General features: G+C 42.4%; 1 protein-coding gene across 2 annotated transcripts in view; it reads left to right on the plus strand.

Moving 5' to 3' along the window:
• Positions 1-683: 683 nt before the first annotated feature.
• The window catches only part of AMPD1 (adenosine monophosphate deaminase 1), a 58,330-nt gene continuing 35,232 nt past the window's right edge, over positions 684-23,781 (plus strand). The window contains exons 1-4 of one of the 2 annotated variants that reach the window (XM_075850724.1): positions 684-699; positions 10,216-10,390; positions 11,096-11,249; positions 16,150-16,315. In XM_075850724.1, the coding sequence (XP_075706839.1) occupies positions 684-699; positions 10,216-10,390; positions 11,096-11,249; positions 16,150-16,315 (511 nt within the window). Of the gene's footprint in view, positions 700-2,588; positions 2,605-10,200; positions 10,391-11,095; positions 11,250-16,149; positions 16,316-23,781 lie in introns of those variants that run through there. The other variant, XM_075850723.1, reaches the window with a different exon arrangement.

Raw genomic sequence — 23,781 nt, forward strand, 5'->3', positions numbered from 1 at the left:
TATTGTTGCCATCATATCATGGGGTAATGGCTGTGACTTCATATGAATATAACCCTATACTTACTAATACGTGGTACCTAAAGACTAACTAGTGCAATTCTTGTATATTCTGTATACCATAACCCTTTCTAAAACACTACTATATAACTATGTGTAAAAAAAATATATACATACAACTTTGCCGTAATACTGCTGCATTTATTTGTCCATCTTATTGCTACAACAACAATCACTATTGTATCATGCAACACATATGACATTTTCCTATAGATTACGAAACACTTGGAAGTATTGGCAGTCAGTTACTGTTATCAAACTTATTCAGACAGGCGTATTGCACCCAGTTTATTTATCTGTGTTACTAATGTAATACCTGGATCCCCCACCCCGCAGTTCTACTGAACCGAGTTTACAGCACCATAGTGGTCAATGATCAATGAGGCCATTCTAATCATGTACTACTGGTGACAAGGAGCTCCATATGTAGATACAGTCTGATCCTACTCCAGAACCTGATGGTTTGGACTTCATGCCAATCCATCACCCAATGAAGGTAGGTCCAACGCCATATTAGTAGAGAATTGTCCTACGTTGCAGCATTTTAGATTAAATATAAATCATAAGAGTAGCAAGAAACACCATAAACAAGATCTAAATAATCCAGCACCTCTCCAGCCTCATGCATGTCAGATCATTTGAGTATCACTATACCGTTGAAATTCTCACACATGCATTTTATTATATACCTAAATAAACGTCCTGACCGGAATCTATAATTTCCATAACATGCATAATGTTCGCTATTGATTGCGGTTTCTTCTGGTCATATCATTGACCGTTTCCATTTACTTCTTTGTTCTTATGCTACTTTGTGCTATGTATTTACTAATTGTGTTGCTTGTTGTTAACTCCCATTGATGTTGATAGGGATCCATCAGTTTCAGTTGGACTCATACTGTTGTTTTATCAGAACTCACACCAGAAAGATATACCAGCAACATCACATTAACTCAAATATCTCTGTCAGAATCATGCGGCCATTAGCCAATGCAAGGGAGCGGAGTTTTGACCACATGCGAACGCCGTTACGCGGGACCGTACCCTAAATCTTCCCTCTCTAAGAAGGCGGAACATTTGTAATTTTGTGCAAGTGAAATTGACTGCAATAGGACACTAGAAAGACCCTGGTAACCGGCGGGCACATAGAAAATTCGAAAGGATTACTGTTTTGCCAAAAGGCAATAAGAAGCCCTATTTTACAGCTACCTAAACCATGAATTTCTGGTTAAATCTAAAATATAACTTTTTTAATTAATTCTAAGTGAGACAAAAACCCACACACTAATAAAATTAGCCAAAGTAAGCTGACAGGGTATAGTAAGTCAGGCTAGTTGCCAGAGTATAATTGAGAAGAAGGATCTCAAAGCATCTCAGTACCATCAATAAGAAAGAGGACAGGCCTCTGTCTAGACACATTAGATCGACACATGACGGCTATAGTAGCATCCCCCAATTCTGGGGCATTATCCATCTTAAATTGGGCCCTAGAGCCGGAAATTTGGATACAAAACTATTGCAGGAAGAAGCCCGATGGATTAATAGACTAGGTTTCCTGAGACCCAATGGGCTCAATGAAGGTTTCACCTTTGTGGCCTTTCTTTAAAAGATACTACCTGGGATACTCCTTTATCATGTTGCTGGAATACAAAACACTTTTTAAAAAAATTTTTTCTAGTTCCTTATAATAATTCGATCTTAGTCCTTCCTGATATTTTATATTTGTCCTCCTGCTTATCACCCAGTAATCACAATCTTATTCTACTTATATAGCTCATACCTAACTTTTGTAACCTTTATTATTTCTATGGCCTTTGTATAAACTTCCTAGGCTTTAACGACCACATTGAATCTTAACTTTCCCATATTTCCCTGAAACTTCTTTGTTTATTTAACTGATTCCCTAAAAATGCCAATTAATTGTAATGGCATACATATAGTGAGTCCGATAAACAGTCTGTTACCTTTATGGTTTATATTGATACATTAACAGGCTTCCAGGTTCTAAGTCCACAGGCATGCGCATTTTATCCCGTTTGTTTCAGGGGTTCTAAGTACTCCGTCATGCGCACTTGATCATCTTTTATACTTAGATTTTGATCCATTCTTTCAAAAGACAGCGATTATTGAGCAGTAAATCTCTATGAACTAAGTCTCGTAGCCTGCTCAACACACTTGTCAGAGATTTCTAAGTGTCCTGACATGCGCCTGAGGAGTTTGTTCTGTATTTTGTAGCTGTGCGCGATTTTAGCCTGACAGGTGAGCCCTAATCTACCCGCCACTCAGTCCCTGCCTAATTGCAACGACCCGTCCTAGGCGACGGGGTACAACTGGGCGACGGTCCCTACGCTCAGTAAGTGCAAGACAGACAAACAGACAAGGGTACAAAGAAGCTAGGGAAACGGGGCAGCTGCCCACGGAGACACCGTGAGCAACAAGAGTAGTGAACGAGCCGAGTAAAACCTGGAGTGAACGAGGTACAAAACGCTGAGGAGAGTAGTCAGAAAGCAAAGGTCTATAACAAGAAGAGGATGAGTAGTACAAGCAGTAGCAGCAAGGCCAGGAAACAAGCAGAGCAGAATCACAAGCAAAGGAGGAACAGGAAAGGCAGGTATAAATAGACAGCGGGCGGGAGCTAGCTCTGTCTGGCCAGGCTATGATAGGCTCTCCCACTCCTAAGCCTGCCATCCTGAGTGGTGGAAGATGGAGTCAGTCTCACAGACATAGGAGCAGGTGCAGACTGATTGCCCACGGGCGTCAACACAGAAGCTGTGTCTGGCAAATCCTTTACAGTACCCCCCCTTTTATGAGGGGCCACCGGACCCTTTCTAGGTGGACCTGGTTTATTGGGGAAACGAAGGTGGAACCTCCTGAGCAATACCCCTGCGTGAACATCCCGGGCGGGTACCCAAGTCCTCTCCTCAGGCCCGTATCCTCTCCAATGGACCAGGTACTGGAGGGAGCCTTGGACCATCCTGCTGTCCACAATCTTGGCCACCTCGAATTCTACCTCCTCAGGGGTGAGAATAGGGACCGGAGGTTTCCCCCGATGGAGCCAAGGACGGGGAGCAGCGTTTAAGGAGGGAGGCATGAAAGACGTTGTGCACTCGAAAAGACGGGGGTAACTCCAGTCGGAAGGAGACAGGGTTAAGGACTTCAATGACCTTGTACGGCCCTATAAACCGGGGAGCAAACTTCTTGGACGGGACTTTAAGGCGCAAATTTTTAGAAGATAGCCACACCAGATCCCCGACCACAAACAAGGGGTTAGCAGAACGTCTTCTATCTGCCTGAGTCTTTTGTATGCTCTGGGACGCCTCTAGGTTCTTCTGAACCTGGGCCCAGACTGTGCACAGTTCCTGATGAACGACATCTACCTCGGGATTGTTGGAACTACCAGGTGAAACGGTGGAGAACCGTGGATTAAACCCAAAATTACAGAAAAAGGGGGAGACCCCTGACGAGTTACTGACCCGGTTATTAAGGGAAAATTCGGCGAGGGGAATGAATGAGACCCAATCATGTTGACAGTCAGAGATAAAACACCTTAAATATTGTTCTAGGGACTGATTAGTCCTCTCCGTTTGGCTATTAGTTTCAGGATGTAAAGCCGAGGAGAAGGACAGATCAATCTCCAACTTTTTACAGAAGGTTCTCCAAAACAATGAAACAAATTGTACCCCTCTGTCAGAAACAATATTGACAGGAATCCCATGGAGACGCAGGATGTGTTTGACAAACAAGGTAGCTAACATCTTAGCATTGGGTAGTTTCTTGAGGGGCACAAAGTGGCACATCTTACTGAAGCGGTCTACTACAACCCACACCACCGACTTGCCTTGAGATGGAGGCAAATCGGTGATAAAATCCATGGAGATATGGGTCCAAGGTCTCTGGGGAATGGGCAAAGAACATAGTAAGCCCACTGGTCGGGACCTGGGAGTCTTGGACCTAGCACAAACCTCACAAGCGGCGACGTAGGCCTTAACGTCTTTAAGCAACCCAGGCCACCAGTAGTTTCTGGCAATGAGGTGCTTGGTACCCAGGATGCCTGGATGGCCAGATAGTGCAGAGTCATGATTTTCCCTAAGTACCCTTAGCCGGAATTGCAGGGGAACAAACAGCTTGTTCTCAGGAAGGTTCCCGGGAGCTGAACCTTGATCAGCTGCAATTTCTGAGACAAAATCAGAATCAATAGAGGAAATGATTATACCTGGAGGCAAAATACAAGCAGGATCTTCCTCCGAAGGAGGGCTGGCCATGAAGCTACGCGACAGTGCGTTAGCCTTAATATTTTTAGACCCAGCCCTATAGGTGACCAAAAAGTTGAATCTGGTAAAAAATAACGCCCATCGAGCTTGTCTCGGGTTTAGCCTCCGGGCAGAATCTAAGAAAACTAGATTCTTGTGGTCGGTAAGGACTGTTACCTGGTGCCTAGCCCCCTCCAGGAAGTGGCGCCACTCTTCAAATGCCCATTTAATGGCTAAGAGTTCGCGGTTGCCAATATCATAGTTACTCTCAGTGGGCGAAAACTTCCTGGAGAAGTAGGCACAGGGACGGAGATGAGTGAGGGACCTGGTACCCTGGGACAAGACAGCACCCACTCCCACCTCGGAGGCGTCAACCTCCACGATGAATGGCTCCATTTGGTTGGGCTGAACCAGCACTGGGGCCGAGATAAAGCACTTCTTAAGGACCTCAAAAGCCTGGACAGCCTCAGGAGGCCAGTGGAGGAGATCAGCACCTTTGCGAGTGAGATCCGTAAGAGGCTTAGCGATGACCGAGAAGTTAGCAATAAATCTCCTGTAATAATTAGCGAATCCCAGGAAGCACTGTAACGCCTTCAGGGAGGCAGGTTGGACCCATTCCGCCACAGCCTGGACCTTGGCGGGGTCCATGCGGAATTCACGAGGAGTGAGGATTTGACCCAAAAATGGTATCTCTTGCACCCCAAACACACATTTTTCGGTCTTAGCAAACTGTTTGTTTTCCCAAAGGGCCTGGAGCACCTTCCTGACATGCTCAATGTGGGAGAACCAGTCCTTGGAAAAGACAAGTATGTCATCAAGGTCCACTACAAGAAATACCCCCAGGTAGTCTCTTAAAATCTAATTTATGAAATTCTGGAAGACCGCGAGAGCATTACACAACCCAAAGGGCATGATGAGGTATTCGAAATGACCTTCGGGCGTGTTAAACGCAGTCTTCCACTCATCCCCCTCTGTGTCTGGCAAATCCTTTACAATGGGTCCGTGAAGACTATCGGGTGCCACTCGGATGCCGTCAAAAACGGCCCAAGTGGCACAACAGTCGTGTGCATGAGGCATTAGATAGAATATACAAATAATAGTCAGTTAGTGTTAGAACAGCGTACTGGAGCCGCTGGCTGGAGATACTAACACATCCATATGCACCAATTTACTATACACTGGAAACTAGCCTGACTTACTATACCCTGTCAGCTTACTTTGGCTACTTTTATTAGTGTGTTGGTTTATGTCTCATTTAGAATTATTTAATAAAAGCTATATTTTAGGTTTAACCAAAAGTTCATGGTTTATTAGGTAGCTGGAAAATAGAGCTTCTTATTGCCTTTTGGCAAAACAGTAATCCTAGTGAAACGGACTACACACCTTCACAACAATGCTCTAACCACAGCTCATGTACAGGAAGCCCCTGTAAATATTAAATGCCCAATCCACAATCTTGGCACACAACCAATGGTGATAATAGTGTAAGAAAACAATATATCCTATGATAAGAAATGTGAGACAGCAGGTAAGAACACCAGTGGTCCCTCCATATCAATTATTAGTTTGAAAATAAATACATTTTCCAGCCTATCTCTAGGGGTCCTTTTGCATCGGCCAATTTTGGTCATAAAAATGAGGGTCGATTGGCGCTTCTTTCAAAAGGAGCTATGATCAGTAATGCATGGGGACGAGCGATCATTACTACGATCGCTCGTTACCATGCATTTCCATCGTGTCGGCAGCACATCTCCCTGTTTACACAGTAAATGTGCTGCCGATAACGATAATATTTTGTGCTGTTTTTGCTCAGTCATTGCCTGATTGTTACCCTGTTTACACAGTGCAATGATCGGGAAGAAACGTTTCTGCAGCACTTTTGCTTCAGTGAAAAAAAAAACGGAAACCTAGCGAAGGGAGGCAAACGGAATGCAACTGAAACAAAAGAATTTTAAATCAATGGTAATTCTAACGGAAGCGATGCTTTCTGTTTGGACTCTTGTTCATCTCTTCCTCTGATGGAAGATACCTAAACTGAGCTTAACGGTAGTGTGAACGTAGCCTTGGATGAATCCTTTTTGTACATCAGTTATATAATTAATAAACCAACTCACTCATTCTATCACAATATCCAATGTCTTTAATGATGATAACAGTTTTACATTTCATTAATGATCAACAAACATTTATCATAAAAGTGTTGAACTTGAGGGTGTTTAAAAAATTCTTTAGAATTCACACCAGCCTTTGCCATTCCATTGTTCTGCTCAGACATTATGAAATCCATTTTCCATATATACGCGATGAGCTTTTCATGACATATGCGTTAAACGGATGCCTTAATAGCCGTCACCCATAGGCTAATATGGCCTCTATTTAACGTATAGGTATACGTAATGGAAAGCTCACGGCATCTACGTAAATGGATGCCAAAGACGGATGCCATACAGTGGCATCTGTCACTTATAGGCTCGCATATAAAAAAAAAACGTTTACTGTGCTATTCCATACCTTTTTTTGTTGCATACTGACATATACCAGACCAACAGAGGTGGAAAAGACACTCATTTGGCCTCAGTCAAGCTCTATGGATACGTTTAGCGTGTTAGCAAATGCTTTCCTGTTGTACACGCTAAAAGTACATCACAAGCGTACTGTGAACAGGGTCCTACAGGTACTTGTTTTAATAAAAAAAATATGTTTTATGACTGACACCTAAATAGTGTAAAGTACCATCCATTCCAAAGAGGAACATGATGTAGTATCTGAAATTCCTAAAGGACAAGTTGTTTCATATTAATCTGGCACTTGATAAGTATCAAGATTATCACTATGAGGCTGGATTCACACGAGTGTCTGCGTTTTGCATGCGCCAAAAACGTGATGTTTTGCGTGTGCAAAAGGCACTTAACAGCTCTGTGTGTCAGCCCCGTATGATGCGTGGCTGCGTGCTTTTCGCGCAGCCGCCATTATTATGACACTCCGTTTGGATGTTTGTAAACAGAAAAGCACGTGGTGCTTTTCTGTTTTCATTCATCCTTTTCACAGCTGTTGCGTGAATCACGCTGGTCGCACGGAAGTGCTTCTGTGTGGCATGCGTGGTTTTCACGCACCCATTGACTTCAATGGTTGCCTGATGTGCGAAAAACTTCGAAAGAACGGACATGACGTGACTTTTTTTCAGTGGACTCACGCTGCGTAAAAATCATGCACAGGTCTGCACGGCCCCATAGACTAATATAGGTCCGTGCGACGCGCGTTGTACGGACGTATATCCCGGTCGTCTGAATAAGCCCTGAGGAATAAGTAGGCTGATAAGTCATTATTGGATAACTGTGTGTCTGATTTAGGCCCCATGCACACGGCCGTAAAAATCGTCCATAATTGCGGACCCATTCAATTCTATTGACCACGGATAACTTCCCGTTTATTTGCGGGAAGGTGTCTGGGTCGTAGAAGTTCTTTTCCTTTTTATGGGCCATGCTTCCATACTTTGTATAAGAGCATGAGCCGAAAATGCCAGTGTCCGTAAATATGGTCCGTAATGCATTCGTACTTACGGATCCGCAAAATAACCAGGGAGGAACCTTGGGTAATCCCCTGACGTCGCATAGCAATGCTTCCATGATTACGGACGGCTATTGATGCACATCCGTAGCCATCCATAATTACGGAAGCGCCCATAGACTTCTATAGGGAGTCCGTGCCGTAATTACGGGCAAAAAAAGGACATGTTCTATCATTTCTGCGGCACGGACACACATCCGTAAAAATACGGAAAGGTGTTGGCAGCCCATAGAAATGAATGGGTTCGTAATTACGGAACAAATATACAGTCGTGTACATGGGGCCTTAGACATCAAGATAACAAAATGTGAAAAAACTTAAAGGGTCTGCAGACTTTCCGAATGCATTGTATACCTCTATATGCAACATCACATGGCTTGAGGGTGATGTCATTTGCGTATGTTCCCAATTGCACATGTTTATGATTCATCTTCAATGCTTGGGAGGAGTTGGGGGGTGGGGATGGGTAGAGGAGACCTTGGATTTGATGTGAAATGTTGCTTTCTTGTGAAAAACCAATACAAAATTAGTTGATTAAAAAAAAAAAGTTATCTTCTCATATGTTGTAAATACTTTATTAAAGTCTGTGGTCTCAGACCGCCACTGATTTCCAATATGAAAGGGCAAGGTGGGTAAACCCCTTTGGTACTGATTTCTGTTCATGAAAATCTGGCGCAACTTTCTATTCAAATTAATGGAAATGTTCTTAGAATGTTGCCACAAATGTCGGAGCAGTACCAAAGTACCAAAGGGGTTTGAGTGCTTTACAGAGCTCTTTTATTTTGGAAATCAGTAGTGGTCAAGAGTATTCATGGCAAATGTTTTTAAAATTACTAAATGTCTCTTAAATTCACATTATAAATAATACTGATTCACATTATAAATAACACTGATGGTTCTGGAGAGCTATAAATGTGGCAGTGTTGGAGATGACCATTGTCTTATGAACGCTTATGTTTGGAGTCAATGCCCTATCCAAAAAAAAGCTCAGTTATCAGCCATAACATGTTCAGCTGTCAGCTTATGTTCTATTGTCTTTTGTATGACAAGCTGTTAGTTATAGCATCATAAAGTATCCACTGGGTTCACTTAACCCGTTAGTGACCGCCAATACGCCTTTTCACGGCGGCCACTGACGGGCTTTATTCTGATGCATATGCCTTTTTACGGCACTGCATCAGGATAAAGTAAACAGAGCAGGGAGCCGTCAAATCTCCCTGCTCTCAGCTGGTAGAGGCAGCTGAGGGCTGGGGGCGTCCCTGCTCTGCCATGTGAGATCGATATAAGTATCGATCTCACCCGTTTAACCCCTCAGATGCGGTGCACAATATCGTGCACGGCATCTGAGTGGTTTTGGAGAGAGGGAGGGAGCTCCCTCTCTCTCCCACCGACACCCGGCGATACGATCGCCGAGTGTCTGTGTCTCCAATGGCAGCCGGGGGCCTAATAAAGGCCCCCAGGTCTGCCTGGAGCGAATTGCCTGCTAGATCATGCCGGAGGCATGACCTAGCAGATGCCTGTCCGTTTTAAACGGGCAGGCAGTAATACACTGCAATACAAAAGTATTATAATAGCGATCGCATATTATTACTTACTAGTGGTACTAGTAAAAAAGTATTAAAAAACCAAAATAAAGTAAAAAAGTTACACATATTTGGTATCGCTGCGTCCGTAACGACCCCGACTATAAATCTATTACATTATTTAACCCGCACGGTGAACGCCGTAAAGAATTTAATAAAAAACTATGGAAACATTTTCTGTGAATCCTGACTTAAAAAAATGTGATAAAAAGTGATCAAAAAGTCGCATCTACTCCAAAATGGTACCAATAAAAACGACAAGTCTTCCCGCAAAAAAAAAGCCCTCATACAACTGCATCGGCGAAAAAATAAAACCGTTACGTAGTAAAACATACAAAAACTATACAAATTTTGTATCGTTACAATCGTAATAACCCGCTGAATAAAGTTATTGTGTTATTTATATCACACGGTAAACGGCGTAGATTTAAGACGCGAAAAAGAGTGGCGAAATTTCAGGTTTTTTTCTATTCCCCCCCCCCCCAAAAAAAAGTTAATAAAAGTTAATCAATAAATAATATGTCCCCCAAAATGGTGCTATTAAAAAATACAACTTGTCCCACAAAAAACAAGACCTTATACAGCTATGTCGACGCAAAAATAAAAAGGTTATAGCTCTTGGAATGCGACGATGGAAAAACGTAAAAAATGGCTTGGTCATTAAGGTTTAAAATAGGCTGGTCATTAAGGGGTTAATGTCCTTATCATATAGGGATTGTTATGGTTATTTTCTCTGATAATAGCATTGGTTTCTTCAGAAAGTCTTGATGAAATCCGAACTCTGGCTGAGAAAGTATTTGCCACAGAAGTTCTTGATGTGGATACCAAGGAAGAGCTATCTCCATTTGATGTGTTAGAAAATTGCCCCATTGCACAATATGAATTGGCAGATCACATGGCTAAGCAGGATACCAAAGAGGCTCAGGATAAAAGGTAATATCAACGAAAATTGTGTAATTTCATATAACAAAAGGGGTTATCCCATTAGGACAACCACTGGCCATATGCCCGGGGTCAGTTCAGGTGGCAGTTTCATTGATTTCAGGGGCCCAGTCTAAAAAGGGGCCTCTCTCACCTGTCAGCTCTCACCTGCAGCCCAGTATTCAGCCAATAGGAACTGCACAATTTCCCTTACATTAAAAAGACAGGACCTATTAGGTTAATAATGTACAAAAATGAGGCAGATTTATTTTATGCAACTAAAAACTACACAAGCCCCATTTAGTCTTATGTTTCCCTAGGCTCCAGTTACCTAACAGATATCTTGTATAAACCCTGAATTTGACAACAGGTCGCTATGTGTGGGAAAGGGATAATCCTTATGCTAGAAAAGGGTTAGTTTATCATCCCAGGTGTCTATTAAAAGTATATAGTGGAGTCCAAGATGAAGGATCAGACATGTAGAAGGGGGCCTGGATACTTCCAAGGACTCCTAGATGCTGCTCCCCGGATTGGACGAGCCGCAGGGACTCTGTGCAGGCCCCTTAACACACACAGCATGTAAATTATTTATTACTGGGATAACTTAATTTGAACCATAATCTCTCTGTTTAAATCCAGACTACTCTGGTTGCTTGCTATTTTATCTCCTGGTCTGAAATGTGTCTCTAGTGAAATGATGGTATTGCTCCTTGATAGGAAGAAGCGTTTACAGCGTCTAAAGACAATTATTGCCAAAGTTCCTGAAGATGGACCAAAACCTATTGCTGTGACCGTAACAGATTCATCCCCTCTGTATAAAATTGTCCCGGATTTCCAGAGAGTAAAGATCACAGGAGACTTTGCATCTGGGGTAAGTGAATCAAATGTAAATAATACAAATCAGATCATGAAGATTATAGTGGACCTTCTAATTTATGACATCACAATGACATCATAACTCTCTTCTGTAGAGGTCCTTCTCACTCCTCCATTCTCCTATACTAGGAATTTACACTTTTACTTGCCTATTTGTCCTCACTAATACAATCACACAAGTAAATAGCAAACTAAACCCACATAATAAAGTCAATGAGGTGGTGGGGGGGGGGGGGGGGTATCTGTTATTTCAGTGTAAGCTGCATGCCATAAATCTATCATGGACATCATGGACTGTCCCTAGAGACAACATGGTTTACAGATTGCCCATGATTAACCTTTTTGTGCTGTTTAGAGATGGCTCAACAGTTTTTAGATAAAATAGATAATTCAATAAAAGTGTTGAGATTTATTTAAGATACAGATGATACACTATATGGCCAAAAGTATGTGAACCCCTTACAACCCATTCCCTCTTCTGGTACTAAATGTGTATGTGTGGAGGAGTGGATAAGTTACCAGTAAGGGTATTTTGTGACTGGTGCGTATGAGAGGAATTCATTCTTTGGAAGGTGAATAGAAGATGAAGAGACGCAACTGAATTATACTATGTATGAACAGTGTATGCACAAATAACTGTGTTGTTGTGGTTTTCTGCATCGTGACTTAACTTGTGGGTATATCATAGTGTGTTATCTGTGATTTAACATAGGACTGCGAGTAAACGTACCAAATTTAAGAACATTTTCCTCACCAAGCAAGTCTACCATTTTACAATGTATTTGTATATATTACAATGTATTAGAGTAGGTAAGGTCTATCAGATTTGTTCTGCTGTGTTTAGCTCAATAGGAATTGCCAGGAGATGATTACAAACACTGAATGTAAAGAATATTTCCATTCACTGACAGCAGACAGAAATCTTGAAAATGGCGAGGCACTAGACTCGGTAGAAGTACATTAGAAAATTGCACATCTTTTCACTATACAACAATTAAATTGTGGCATGTTCCATCCAATTCTATGTGTACAGCACTCAATGCAGCCTGTTTAGCAGCACACGGAGGCCATGCAAGCTTCATACAAACTGTGCACACAGTCCAGTGCATGTACCTTTAAACTAATAACGTATTAGTTATCTTCACAGAAAATTATTTTAATATAACCTATAACTTTTATGAGATTGTCCTATCAGCTGACTTTATTGTATGTCTATGACCAGCTTAAGACAAAAATGCAAAGTGCGATTGGATATAGGACAAGTAGCAACTAGTAACGGTCCACCCAATCAACCGGCCACCCAAAGCTAGGAGTCGTAGCATGGCCATGTAATTAGAACTGTTTAACACAATTTTAATGCACCAAGATCATAACATGTATTACATAATTATGAAAACTTGTTTGACTATTACCAGACTGTTGCATGACAAGTCTGGTCGAAGAGGATCTATGTCGGTTTATGTCTCCCACCTTCATAAATATGGCTATGACATTGGTATCAGTTTACAGATGGATGCCAGCTGTTGACCTGTATAAATATGACATTTATTAAGTCTACTTAAAATAGACCTCGTGGCTTCTAGACTTTTCAGCATTAACTGGAGTGCACTATGAGAGGATATTATTAATATACAGCATTTTAAATCTATATTTTTTTGTACATGTTGAGCCAATATTTCTTAAGGGCTATTCTGGTTTTAGAAAATGAATGTAATTATTTGCATAATGAAAATGTGTACAGTTTTCTAATAAACTTCTATTAATTCCTTATCAAATTGCGGTTTTCAAGATTTCTGCTTGCTGTCATTCCTTGTTTACTTCCAGTGAATAAAAATATTTCCTGGTCAAATGTTTGGACAGACAGGTACTTAGTAAATAATGAAGTTTCCTATTGAATGACTTCAAGCAGAGATATTGAAAACCATGAGGATTTGATACAGAAAATATATTGGAAAATTGTATAACTTTTCATTATACAAAGAGTAAGAGATACAGCTTTGACAGCAGTAGGATCAGATGGCAATATTGCGTTTTAGTTTTAATGTGATACAGTAATCTGGAGCTCAATCGAGTAGGTTTATTCATTTCTGAACCAAATATGTTTCTGTTAGTTTAGTCACAAGCGACTGTTGAAGGTCAGTGTTTCCACTGCATACCCTCCCATTCATGGTTTTCCTTGAAAATAATTTAGGGTGTCAGGACACAAATTCAATATCACAAAAGACTGATTCATGATGCCATTGTCATATAAATATGTATAACTTTTAGATTTAGTGATACCTTAGTGAAAGTGAAAAATGCCAATCACTTTTTTTGTTAGATTTGTCCATATCCCTACGGTGATAAGGTAATCTTAGGGTGTCCTTATTTGCGAAAGAACACATTAGAAAAATGCGCTCACCCATCCATCGTAGTAATAATGTCAATTTTAGTAGGTACAATATTTCACAGGCTATTGTTAAAAACATTTAAAAATAAATCATATAGTCTAGATCCATAAACAATAATAATGAACCTGCCGCAGTATTCACCCAAAAAAAGATATAAGGAATACAAAGGTCCAAACCAAATACCAAAGGTACCTAAAAGAATAAACAACAACATCAGAAAGTTTATATGACCAAATCCATATAACCCCTAGGGTTTTTTATTTTTAATTTAAGATTTATTTAGGATAATATTATGTTTTGACTGTTTCTATAGTTGATTACTCCAAAAACCAGCCACATTAGAAATTCTTATTGACTACATCAGTAGAAGGGACTACTGTCAAGATGCTTGGAATTTAGGCTTCGTTCATATCTGCGTTGGGGTCCCGTTCTGACGTGGCGTCGGAGGTTTCTGTCAGAATGGGACCCTGAATAGACACAAACTGAAACCAGTCGACTACGCTATTGTTTCCGGCAAAACGACGGGTCCGGTGCACAACAGACACAAACAGAAACCATGGGCACCTGATCCCTCACCATTGAAATCAATGGTGATGGAAACGGAAACCTCTGGTTTCTGTTCATGTCAGTTTGTGTATGTTCAGGATCCCGTTCTGACGGAAACCTCCAACGCAGATGTGAACAAAGCCTTAGATGTATGGAAGTGTTCTTACTATGCAGTTGTCTAGTCTTATAATGTCAGTAAACCTTTTTTTAAAGGTACTTACTTAAAGTGCAGCACCCATATAAAATGTCTCATTGGCATGGCTCCTGAGAAACGTTGTCACTACTAAAGATTCTTGTAAAACAAGCACAGCCTCTTTTAACCCCTTCCTGCACCATAATGTAACTGTATGTCATGGCGGGAGAAGTATAGTGTGGGCTAACAGGCTGAGCTGACCGTTCTACACGCTACGGTTGTCAGCTATGTATTATGGCTGACACCTTGCACCCGCACTAATGCCCTTTAACTACTTAGAGGCTGCAATCAATAGCGACTGCGGCACCTAAGCCATTAAGCCTCTCGAGACGCGATCTTGTTGTGCAAATGGTTGTCATGGCAGCCTGGGAGCCTATTTTGGTTCTCCTATTAAGCCCTGCCATAAAGCGGGCTTAATAGGGGTCAGTAAATAGCACAATACATAAGTATGTCAGTGTATTTTACCAGCTGAATAAAGTTCCCCAGGGATACTAAAAAAATGACAAAAAAAAGTTAAATAATGATTTTAGTTTATACAGAAAAATATATTACAAAATCCCCTTTTTCCCCAGTAATTTTCCAAATAATGTAAAAAAAAAAACATAATTAGTTTTGTTGCATCCACAAAAGTCTGACCTATTCTAATATAATATATATTATAACAATGTTATCTAACCTGCAGGATAAAAAAAATAAAAATGATTGCCAGAATTGCTGAATTTTGGTCACCTTTGCTCCCCCAAAAAATAAAATAAAAAGTGATCAAAAAGTCATATGTAACCTAAAATTGTACCAACAAAAAATACCTCTCGCCCCATGAAAAAACAAGCCCTCATATCGCTTTATCGACAGAAAAATAAAAAAAGTTATGGCTCTCAGAATATGGCGACACAAGACACACATTTTTTTTTTAAAATAAGGTGATTTTCTTAGTAAAAGTAGTAAAATATATAAAAACATATACATTTGGTATCACCGAAATGTTATTAACGTGCAGAATTAAGTTAACATGCCGTTTTAACCGCATGGTGAACTACATAAAAGTTAAACCAAAAAACTATCTCCTATTCGCTGTTTCTTTATCTATTCCATCTCCAAAGATATTTTTACCGTTTTTCAGGACATTATATGGTACAAAATAAGCCCTCATTTGGCTATATCGACGGTAAAGTAAAAAAGTTATTGCCCTTGAAAAGCGGGAAGGCAAAAAACAAAAACAAACAAAAAAAAAAAAAGAAAAAATGCCCTAGTCTTAGATGATATAAAATATTCTATTTTTTTTTTTTTAAACTGCTTGAAAAATATAGCACAAGTTACCTGAGAGAGTTTTCAGGAGCCATTTACAAAAACAATATAAAACATATTGTAAATCAATCAAAATGTACAATGGCTCTTTGTTTTTAGATTCAGTTTAATATTCACATTTATTGTGCATATATACAGCATATGTTTATAACTGTGCAACAGCGCACCCTAGTGTTAAAACAACTTCAACGCAAAATAAACACTACTGGCATATATATATATATATATATATATATATATATATATATATATATATATATATATATATATATATATATATATATATATACTTAAATAATATGGCGTAGTTGCAGTGGAATTTGCAGTGCAATGTTAGAAATAGATTCCGGTTATTTAAAATCTGGAAAACTTGGCAGAATTGATAACATTGTGCTCTTTTGAATTCAGAGATGATAAAATTGTGCAGTTAATATATTCCCTGTCTATACACTAAACTTTAGGTGACTGTAGATGACTTTGAACTGGCTGGAAAGGGTCTGTTTCGGGCACTGAACATACGAGAAAAGTATATGAAAGCATCCGGCCAGAGATTCCCAAGAACAGTTGCCCAGTATCTCCGTGACATTGAAGGTGTAGGCTGGAAAGAGCAAGATGAGATACATCCAGGTATGAGAAGAAGTTATAAAATGGAAATATAGTTATTGACGATAAATGATGTATCACTGATAAATCTATAAAGATATAGGGACATTTATAATGTACTTTCCCCCTCTTGTTTATCAGATTAGAGGGGTTATGCTTGCATGCTTGCTGCTTCGCCATAAACGGACTACAGACTCATCCTTATGACCTTCGCTTTCTTTACTCATTGCTTAAACAGCAATTCTTTTATATCCACCTATTTTTGGAATTGCTCTCTTAACAAGTATGACTATGTCTTATGCAGATTCCCTGCAGCTTTTCTTTCAACTCCTAAGCAGACCCTACATACACCCTGCATGTTTGAAGAGTGCCACCGAACGTATGTGCTAGACGTATAAGCCTGTACAGGTCCATACATCTGCCATTGACTCCATGCGTTTTTTGTTTTTTTTTTGTGCAGAATTCACATCTATTGAAAAAATTTAGTACCCATGCATACTGGCCAAACATTTGCCAAGAGGAGACTTTTTTGGCATATGGTTGGCTATTAAATGAGTTGTCCAGTACTTAAAATAAATGTGCTAAGAGCAGGATAGTCGATTTAATTTAAAAAACAACAACCAATATTAACCTGTTCAATTCCCCACCACTCCAGCGCTGCCAGGCTTTGTTAAATTGTCCTGCAATGATGACGTGCCGTTCATGCAGCCAATAACAGGCCTCAGCAGGCTCGTGCAGCATCACCGCTGAGGCTATTGATTGGCTGCAGCGGTCACGTCATCGCTGCAGAGAAGTCAACGAAGACCAGCGAGGACCACCGGAGTGGCGGCGCTGAAGTGGCAGAGAATGAACACGTGTTTTTTTTTTTTAAAGATTTTATCCACTTTCCTGCTCTTGGCACATGCTTTACTTCCCAGACAACCCCTTTAATAGTCTATGAGAATGGCTCCAGACATATATGGTGAGCCTACATCATGTGAACAGGGCCTGAGACAGTCTGTGAGTTTATTTATATTCTATGGATGAGCAGGTATACCTCAGCCTTTGAGGTCATGAGCCACTTTCAAATATGACAAATCATGTCAAGCAACACTGGATAGTGAAGAATTCTATTAGATATATGGCCTGGCGATATAGTTTCTTCTCTAGTGTTAAATGCAGTGATATGGTTTTGACCCTACTACCAAATTCTAGTGGCACCAGGCATGACATCCCTGGTGCCATTAATGCACAAGATTTTCTAGAGCTGCCAACAGCTGGACACATGCAATGTGCCCAAGAGCCAATGGTTGGGTAACTGTAATGTTGGGGTAGGGAGACAGACAGGGGAGCCCTAATCTACCCGCCACTCAGTCCCTGCCTACTTTCACGGCCCGTCCTAGGCGATGGCGTACAACTGGGCGACGGTCCCTACGCTTAATAAGTGAACGACAGACAAACGGACAAGGGTACACAGAAGCTAAGGGAAATGGGACAGCAACAAGAGTAGTGAACGAGCCGAGTCAAACCAGGAGTGTACGAGGTACCAAACGCAGAGCAGGAGAGTAGTCAGTAAAGCCAGGGTCAATTTGAAGCAGAGGTCAATAGGCTGTGATAGGTTCTCCCACTCCTCAGCCTACCAGCCTGAGTGGAAGCAGATCGAGTCACTCTTTCAGACCTAGGAGCAGATGCAGACTGATTAACCATGGGCGTCGACACAGAAGCTGTGTCTGGCAGATCCTTTACAGTAACACTGTTTAGGTTTTTTGTGGTATTGAATAGTGAAGCACCCTTGTCATTAAAAACAGCAAGAAAAAGCATCCAAATGTTGACTTTTCATGCATACACCAAAATAACACTCATTTGGCATACATTTGGTTTCAACTGTGTTTTTATTGAAAATTTTTCAAAAATATACATATAACTTAGAGCAGCATGAAGGGCCATGCAATTCACACAGTAAGACAGTAACTTTCAATAGACAGACAAAACATCTGGGAAAAAACACAGGGGTTTAAGGGGGTGAGGGGGGGGGGGGGGGATAGTCGGAGCTCCACCTACCACCTAATCTTGAGTTCCCTGTATCCAATACTTGTCCCACGGGTCCCACACCACTTTGAACCTGTCCAGTTCATTGTCAATAGAGGCCGTCATATGCTCCATTGTACGTATTTCCCTAATTCTAGTTACGAAGTCGATGTGGGAGGGAGGGGTTGTCTGTCTCCATTTCCATGCTATCAACGTCTTAGCGGCTGTGAGAAAGTGTCGAAAGAGTCGAGCTGGTGATTTCCCCAAAGACCTAGGGGGAACATTTAGGAGGTAATGAAGAGGGTCTAAGGGAATATCCTGCTGCAACACCGCCAATGCCAAGTTCTTAACTTCCAACCAATACTGTTGTACCAGTGAACAGCTCCAGAAAATATGGAACAGATCACCTCTCTGGCCTCTACATCGCCAGCAATCCGACGGAATACCCGGATTGAAGCTATGCAGAAAGGCAGGGGTATGGTACCAAAACATAAGGATTTTATATTGGTTTTCCTTATATGCAGTGCAGATGGAGGTTTTAGCTGCTTGCGACCAAATAATCTGCCACAATGAGAGCGGGATGGATTTATTCAGTAAGGCCTCCCACTTCAACATGTATCTATGCCCAGGCGGAGGGGAACCCTCCGGGGATAGCAATAATGCATAAATGGCTGAGATAAGCCCCCTAGTGGTGGTAGCATACCGACATAACCTTTCGAAGCTTGTAGGTGCAGTAACCCGCGTGGATCTAAAAGTTTGCTGCATGTAATGTCTGACCTGAAGATAGTGAAAGAACGCAGCGGAGGGGATATTATGATGTTTTTGAAAGTATGAAAACGGGTGAAGCTCTTGCGTGTGGGGATCAACCATATCAGCCAGGTGAAATACCTCAATTCCCGTCCACAATCGGACTATTCGGGAGGTAGTGCCCCCCGGAATAGTGGGAGTGTAGAGTACCGAAGTCAAGGGCGGGCAACCCGATGCCAAATGGAAGCGGTTTTTACAGGTTTCCCACACCTCCCTTTGAAATCTCATGGGACCCAATAAAGATGCAGTCGGCATTACCAGTGGGTCACCCCATAACAGGGAGTTTGGGTGGACCGGGGCCATCCATAGCTTCTCTATTTCGGTCCATTTATTGTACGCCCTTAAAGACACCCAGCTGGGTATGCGACGGAGGTGTGCCGCCCAGTAGTACTTCACCACATCAGGGACCGATAGCCCACCCGCAGATCGACCCGATAATAAAACTGATTTCGGAATTCGATGTCTGCCGGAATGCCATATGAACCTGAGGATAGAAGACTGCATGGCCCGCAATTCCTTCATAGGTACTGCTACCGGCAAAGTCTCAAAGTAGTACAGTAATTTAGGGAGCAAGGTCATTTTGACCGCTGCTATGCGCCCAAAAAATGACATGGGAAGAGGATCCCACCTGGCCATTAGCTGACGTAGCTCTACAAACAGAGAGGGGAAATTAGCCTTGTAAACCGACGTATAGGAGGGAGTGAGTTGAACTCCTAAGTAAGTCAGGGAGGTTTCCTTCCAGTTGTAGGTGTAGTTGTGTTTGAGTAGCTGGAGCTCCTGGAGTGGTACATTAAGAGGGAGCGCTTCCGTTTTAGATGTATTAGTTTTATATCCTGACAGCCTCCCATACCTACGGAGAACTGTAGTAAGGTTAGGGAGGGAGGTATGAGGTTTAGTGATAGTCAAGAGGACGTCATCTGCAAACAGGGAAACCTTAAACTCTTTATCTTGTATCTGGACCCCCGCTATATCCCTGGATTTCCGTATTTGAGCTGCTAAAGGTTCTATGCATAGCACAAATAAAAGTGGGGATAGGGGACACCCCTGACGTGTACCATTCCAGATTTGAAACGGAGGGGAGGTGGAGTGTGGGAGTTTAATTGCCGCTGTCGGTTTGGAGTAGAGACCACGCAGTGCTGTCAAATAAGGGCCCGAAGTCCCAAATGAATTTAGAGTTTCGAACATAAATGGCCATCCCAAGCGGTCAAACGCCTTCTCTGCATCTAGACTAAGAAGGATCGCCGATTCCTTTTGCTTTTGGAGGGCATCAATGAGGTCAAGGGCCCTTCGTGTGTTGTCTCCTCCTTGCCTAAGAGGCACAAAGCCCACTTGGTCTTTGTGAATCAAAGAAGGGAGCCAAACATTGAGTCTATTAGCTAGAAGACGGGTGAAAATTTTTAGATCCGAATTCAGAAGGGCTATGGGTCTGTAATTGGAGCACTCTGCGTGGTCTTTACCCGGTTTAGGGATCAGCGTGATATGAGAATGCAGGAATGTTTGAGGGATGGGAGAACCCTGTAGGAATTCATTAAATAAGGAAGCCATCCGTGGAACCAAGATCTCTGCAAAGGTCTTATAATACCCATATGTAAAGCCATCTGGTCCAGGGGCCTTACCACTAGGGAGGTCCTTCAATATATCAAACAATTCCTCCGCAGAGATCGGGGCATTCAGGGATGAAAGCTCCTCATCTTTCAGTTTAGGGAGAGCACAGGAAGAGAGATATGCCTGCAGCGTTTCCCTCCGACGAGCCGGATCAGGTGGTAAGGTATTTGGCAGGTGGTATAAGGATTTATAATAGTCATGAAAAAGTGTGGCTATCGTGTCTGGGTGATGCTGGAGTATGCCCGCCTTATCCCGAACCGCCTGTGGAGTACGAACAGTCGCCTGATCCCGCAATAGTCTGGCCAGAAGCGAGTGCGCCTTATTACCTTTGTCGTAATATTTCCTTTTTGTGTATAGTAATGACTTTTCTACCCCCTTCATAGCTAAGTCCTTGAGTTGTGCTCTAGCCTCTATCAATTTCCGTAGTGTCGGGACCGCCGGTTTAATCCCCATTTCTCTCTCCAACTTAGTAATTGTCCGATGGAGAGCCACCCGCTTGGCCCGAGAGTCTCTTTTCAATCTAGATCCCATTACTATGCATTGCCCTCTCATCACCGCCTTATGCGCCTCCCAAAGAGTGGATACTGAAGGAACCGATCCCTCATTAAGTGCATAAAATTCCCGCATATGTCCTGCCAGGCTGTCCCTAAGAGCAGGGGACTTAATCAAAGTTTCGTTTAAGCGCCAATGACATACTCTCGTATTTGGTTTCCCTATCTGTAGGGACACAGAAACTGGTGCGTGATCTGACCAAGAGATGGGGTCTATATTCGCCCCCTGGAGCGCACGGAGGGCAGGGACATTACCAAAAAAGTAATCTAAGCGTGTATGAGTGCTGTGCGTATGGGAGAAGAAGGTATAGGACCTATCACCTGGGTGATCCACTCGCCACAAATCATAGAGCTGGTGCTCTCTAATTAGTTGCCTAAAACGTGTAGAAAGTCCTGTAAGGGTGGGCGTCGGAGTAGCGTGTGTAAGAGAGACCCTATCCATGGACGTGGAGAACGGGACATTAAAATCTCCTCCCACCAGCCATGCCCCCCTAGGAAGCTTCTGGAGTTTAGAAAGGAGTCTACGTAGGAATGGAATCTGTGCGGTATTAGGAGAGTAAACGTTACATAATACAATGGGCTGTCCAAGCAAAGTCCCCTCTATTATAACATATCTGCCTTTCGGATCTAGATGTGAGGTGTGAACTTGTATGGGGCAGGAAGCTGCTATCAAAATGGCCACCCCCTCCCTTTTGCGACCTGACGAGGCAGAGTACACAGCAGGATACGCCCCTCGGGCAAATTGGAAAGTTCCGGATGAATCTAAGTGTGTTTCCTGCAGAAAAGCAACTTCCGCTCCAAGCGATTTCAACTCCCTGAGAAGCAAGCGTCTCTTCACATTGGAGTTGAGACCCTTGACATTAAGTGTGACAAATTTAACCATGGTCAAAGATGTATGAAAGAGCAAAGAATGATGTGGAAAGTGCGGATGTATACAGCTCACAGTTATGTCGGGGCCAGTCCCATGTCGGTTTCAAAGCAAGCAGTGTTCTACGGCGTCCTTCTACCTTGGAGGTTCTTGGAGGATTCACTGTCGTCTCAAGTGTTATTTCGGATGAAAGTAGGAGGGGAGGGAAAGACACTGGGGTAAAGACGTACCAGGGAGACAATACACATATCTGCAGTGAGAACAAAGAGAAATGCATGAGATCAATGAATTTCAAACACACTCAGAAAATACTACCAGGGAGAATACTATACCCTGGGGCGGGTGATATTAAAGCAAAAGAAAACTGGTAATACAATATTACCCTTTGCAACTCTCTCTAAAAACAGAGGGAGAACTGCAAAACAAATTACCCCTATCAAAAAAGGAGGTCGGGTCTCAACAGTCGAGGAACCTAGTACAAAAGTACGTATAAATACGTACAGGCCGAGAAAAAACAAAAAGGGGGTGAAAGAGCCAAGTGTATCCCGGGCAATCGCGCCCTGCCACAATTTACGTTAACGAATTAAAGAGAAGCAACATAAAATCAGAAATATAATCCTAAATGCATTTTTAGCCTAGGATAGTGCAACTGGCGAAGGGAGCAGCTGGTATGGGTGACCAGGCTCCTTCACATATATTACGGAGGTGCCGTGTATCTGCGCAGCGTCCATCAATTCAAATCAGGTCTTGGTGAACTTCGGTTAGACTGTCGTCTTGGAGAGGTCCTCCGCTTATTTCGGACCGACTGCCAGACTGGAGGTGGAGACGAAGGCGGCAAAGGAGTCTCCCAATTCTGCATCTTGGGCGTTGGTATACCAAGGGAGTCACAGAAATGAGGCAAATCCCCTGGGTACCTCAGGGTTGCAGAAACACCATCTCTTCGGGCTGTAAGGGAGAACGGAAACCCCCATCGATAAATAATATTGTGGTCCCGTAGGGCTGCGAGAAGCGGACGAAGCAGACGCCTTTTCTGTAACGTAATCCAGGAGAGATCCGGGAATAACTGAATCGGCACACCGGCATACTCCAGGTCTTTACGCTGACGGGCTTTAAGCATAATGTCCTCCTTAGTGCGGAAATCCTGGACACAGCAGATGATATCTCTGGGCTGAGATGTAATGGATTTTGGTTTCAGTGCTCTATGCGCTCTGTCAAGCGGTATCCGATTAGACGGGGGTGCACCCAAAAGGTCGTTAAAGATAGTCTCTAACACGATGGGAAGATCTTCAGACCCCGAGGGCTCCGGTATGCCCCTTATCCTTATATTATGACGGCGACCTCTGTTATCCAAATCCTCTAGATGCAGTTGCATATCTCTAATGGACGCCAGCTGGGAGGACACTGAAGACTGTATCACAGAGACATGGCGCCTAGTGGCATCGTGGTCATCTTCTAGAGCCTCCACCCTCGTAGCAATCTGCTGTATATGCTGCGACACCCCCGCCAATTCTGAACGAAAAGCTGCCTTCACTTCTTGTATCATACTCTTAAAGTCCTCTTTAGTGGGCAACTGTGAGAAACATTCCCTCCACATAGGGGGCACATCTGAAGGAAGTGAGGCTGAATCCTCCAGGTCAGAATCTGAGGCATAT

Source organism: Rhinoderma darwinii, chromosome 2 (assembly GCF_050947455.1).
Source record: "Rhinoderma darwinii isolate aRhiDar2 chromosome 2, aRhiDar2.hap1, whole genome shotgun sequence".
Classification (NCBI taxonomy): domain Eukaryota; kingdom Metazoa; phylum Chordata; class Amphibia; order Anura; family Rhinodermatidae; genus Rhinoderma; species Rhinoderma darwinii.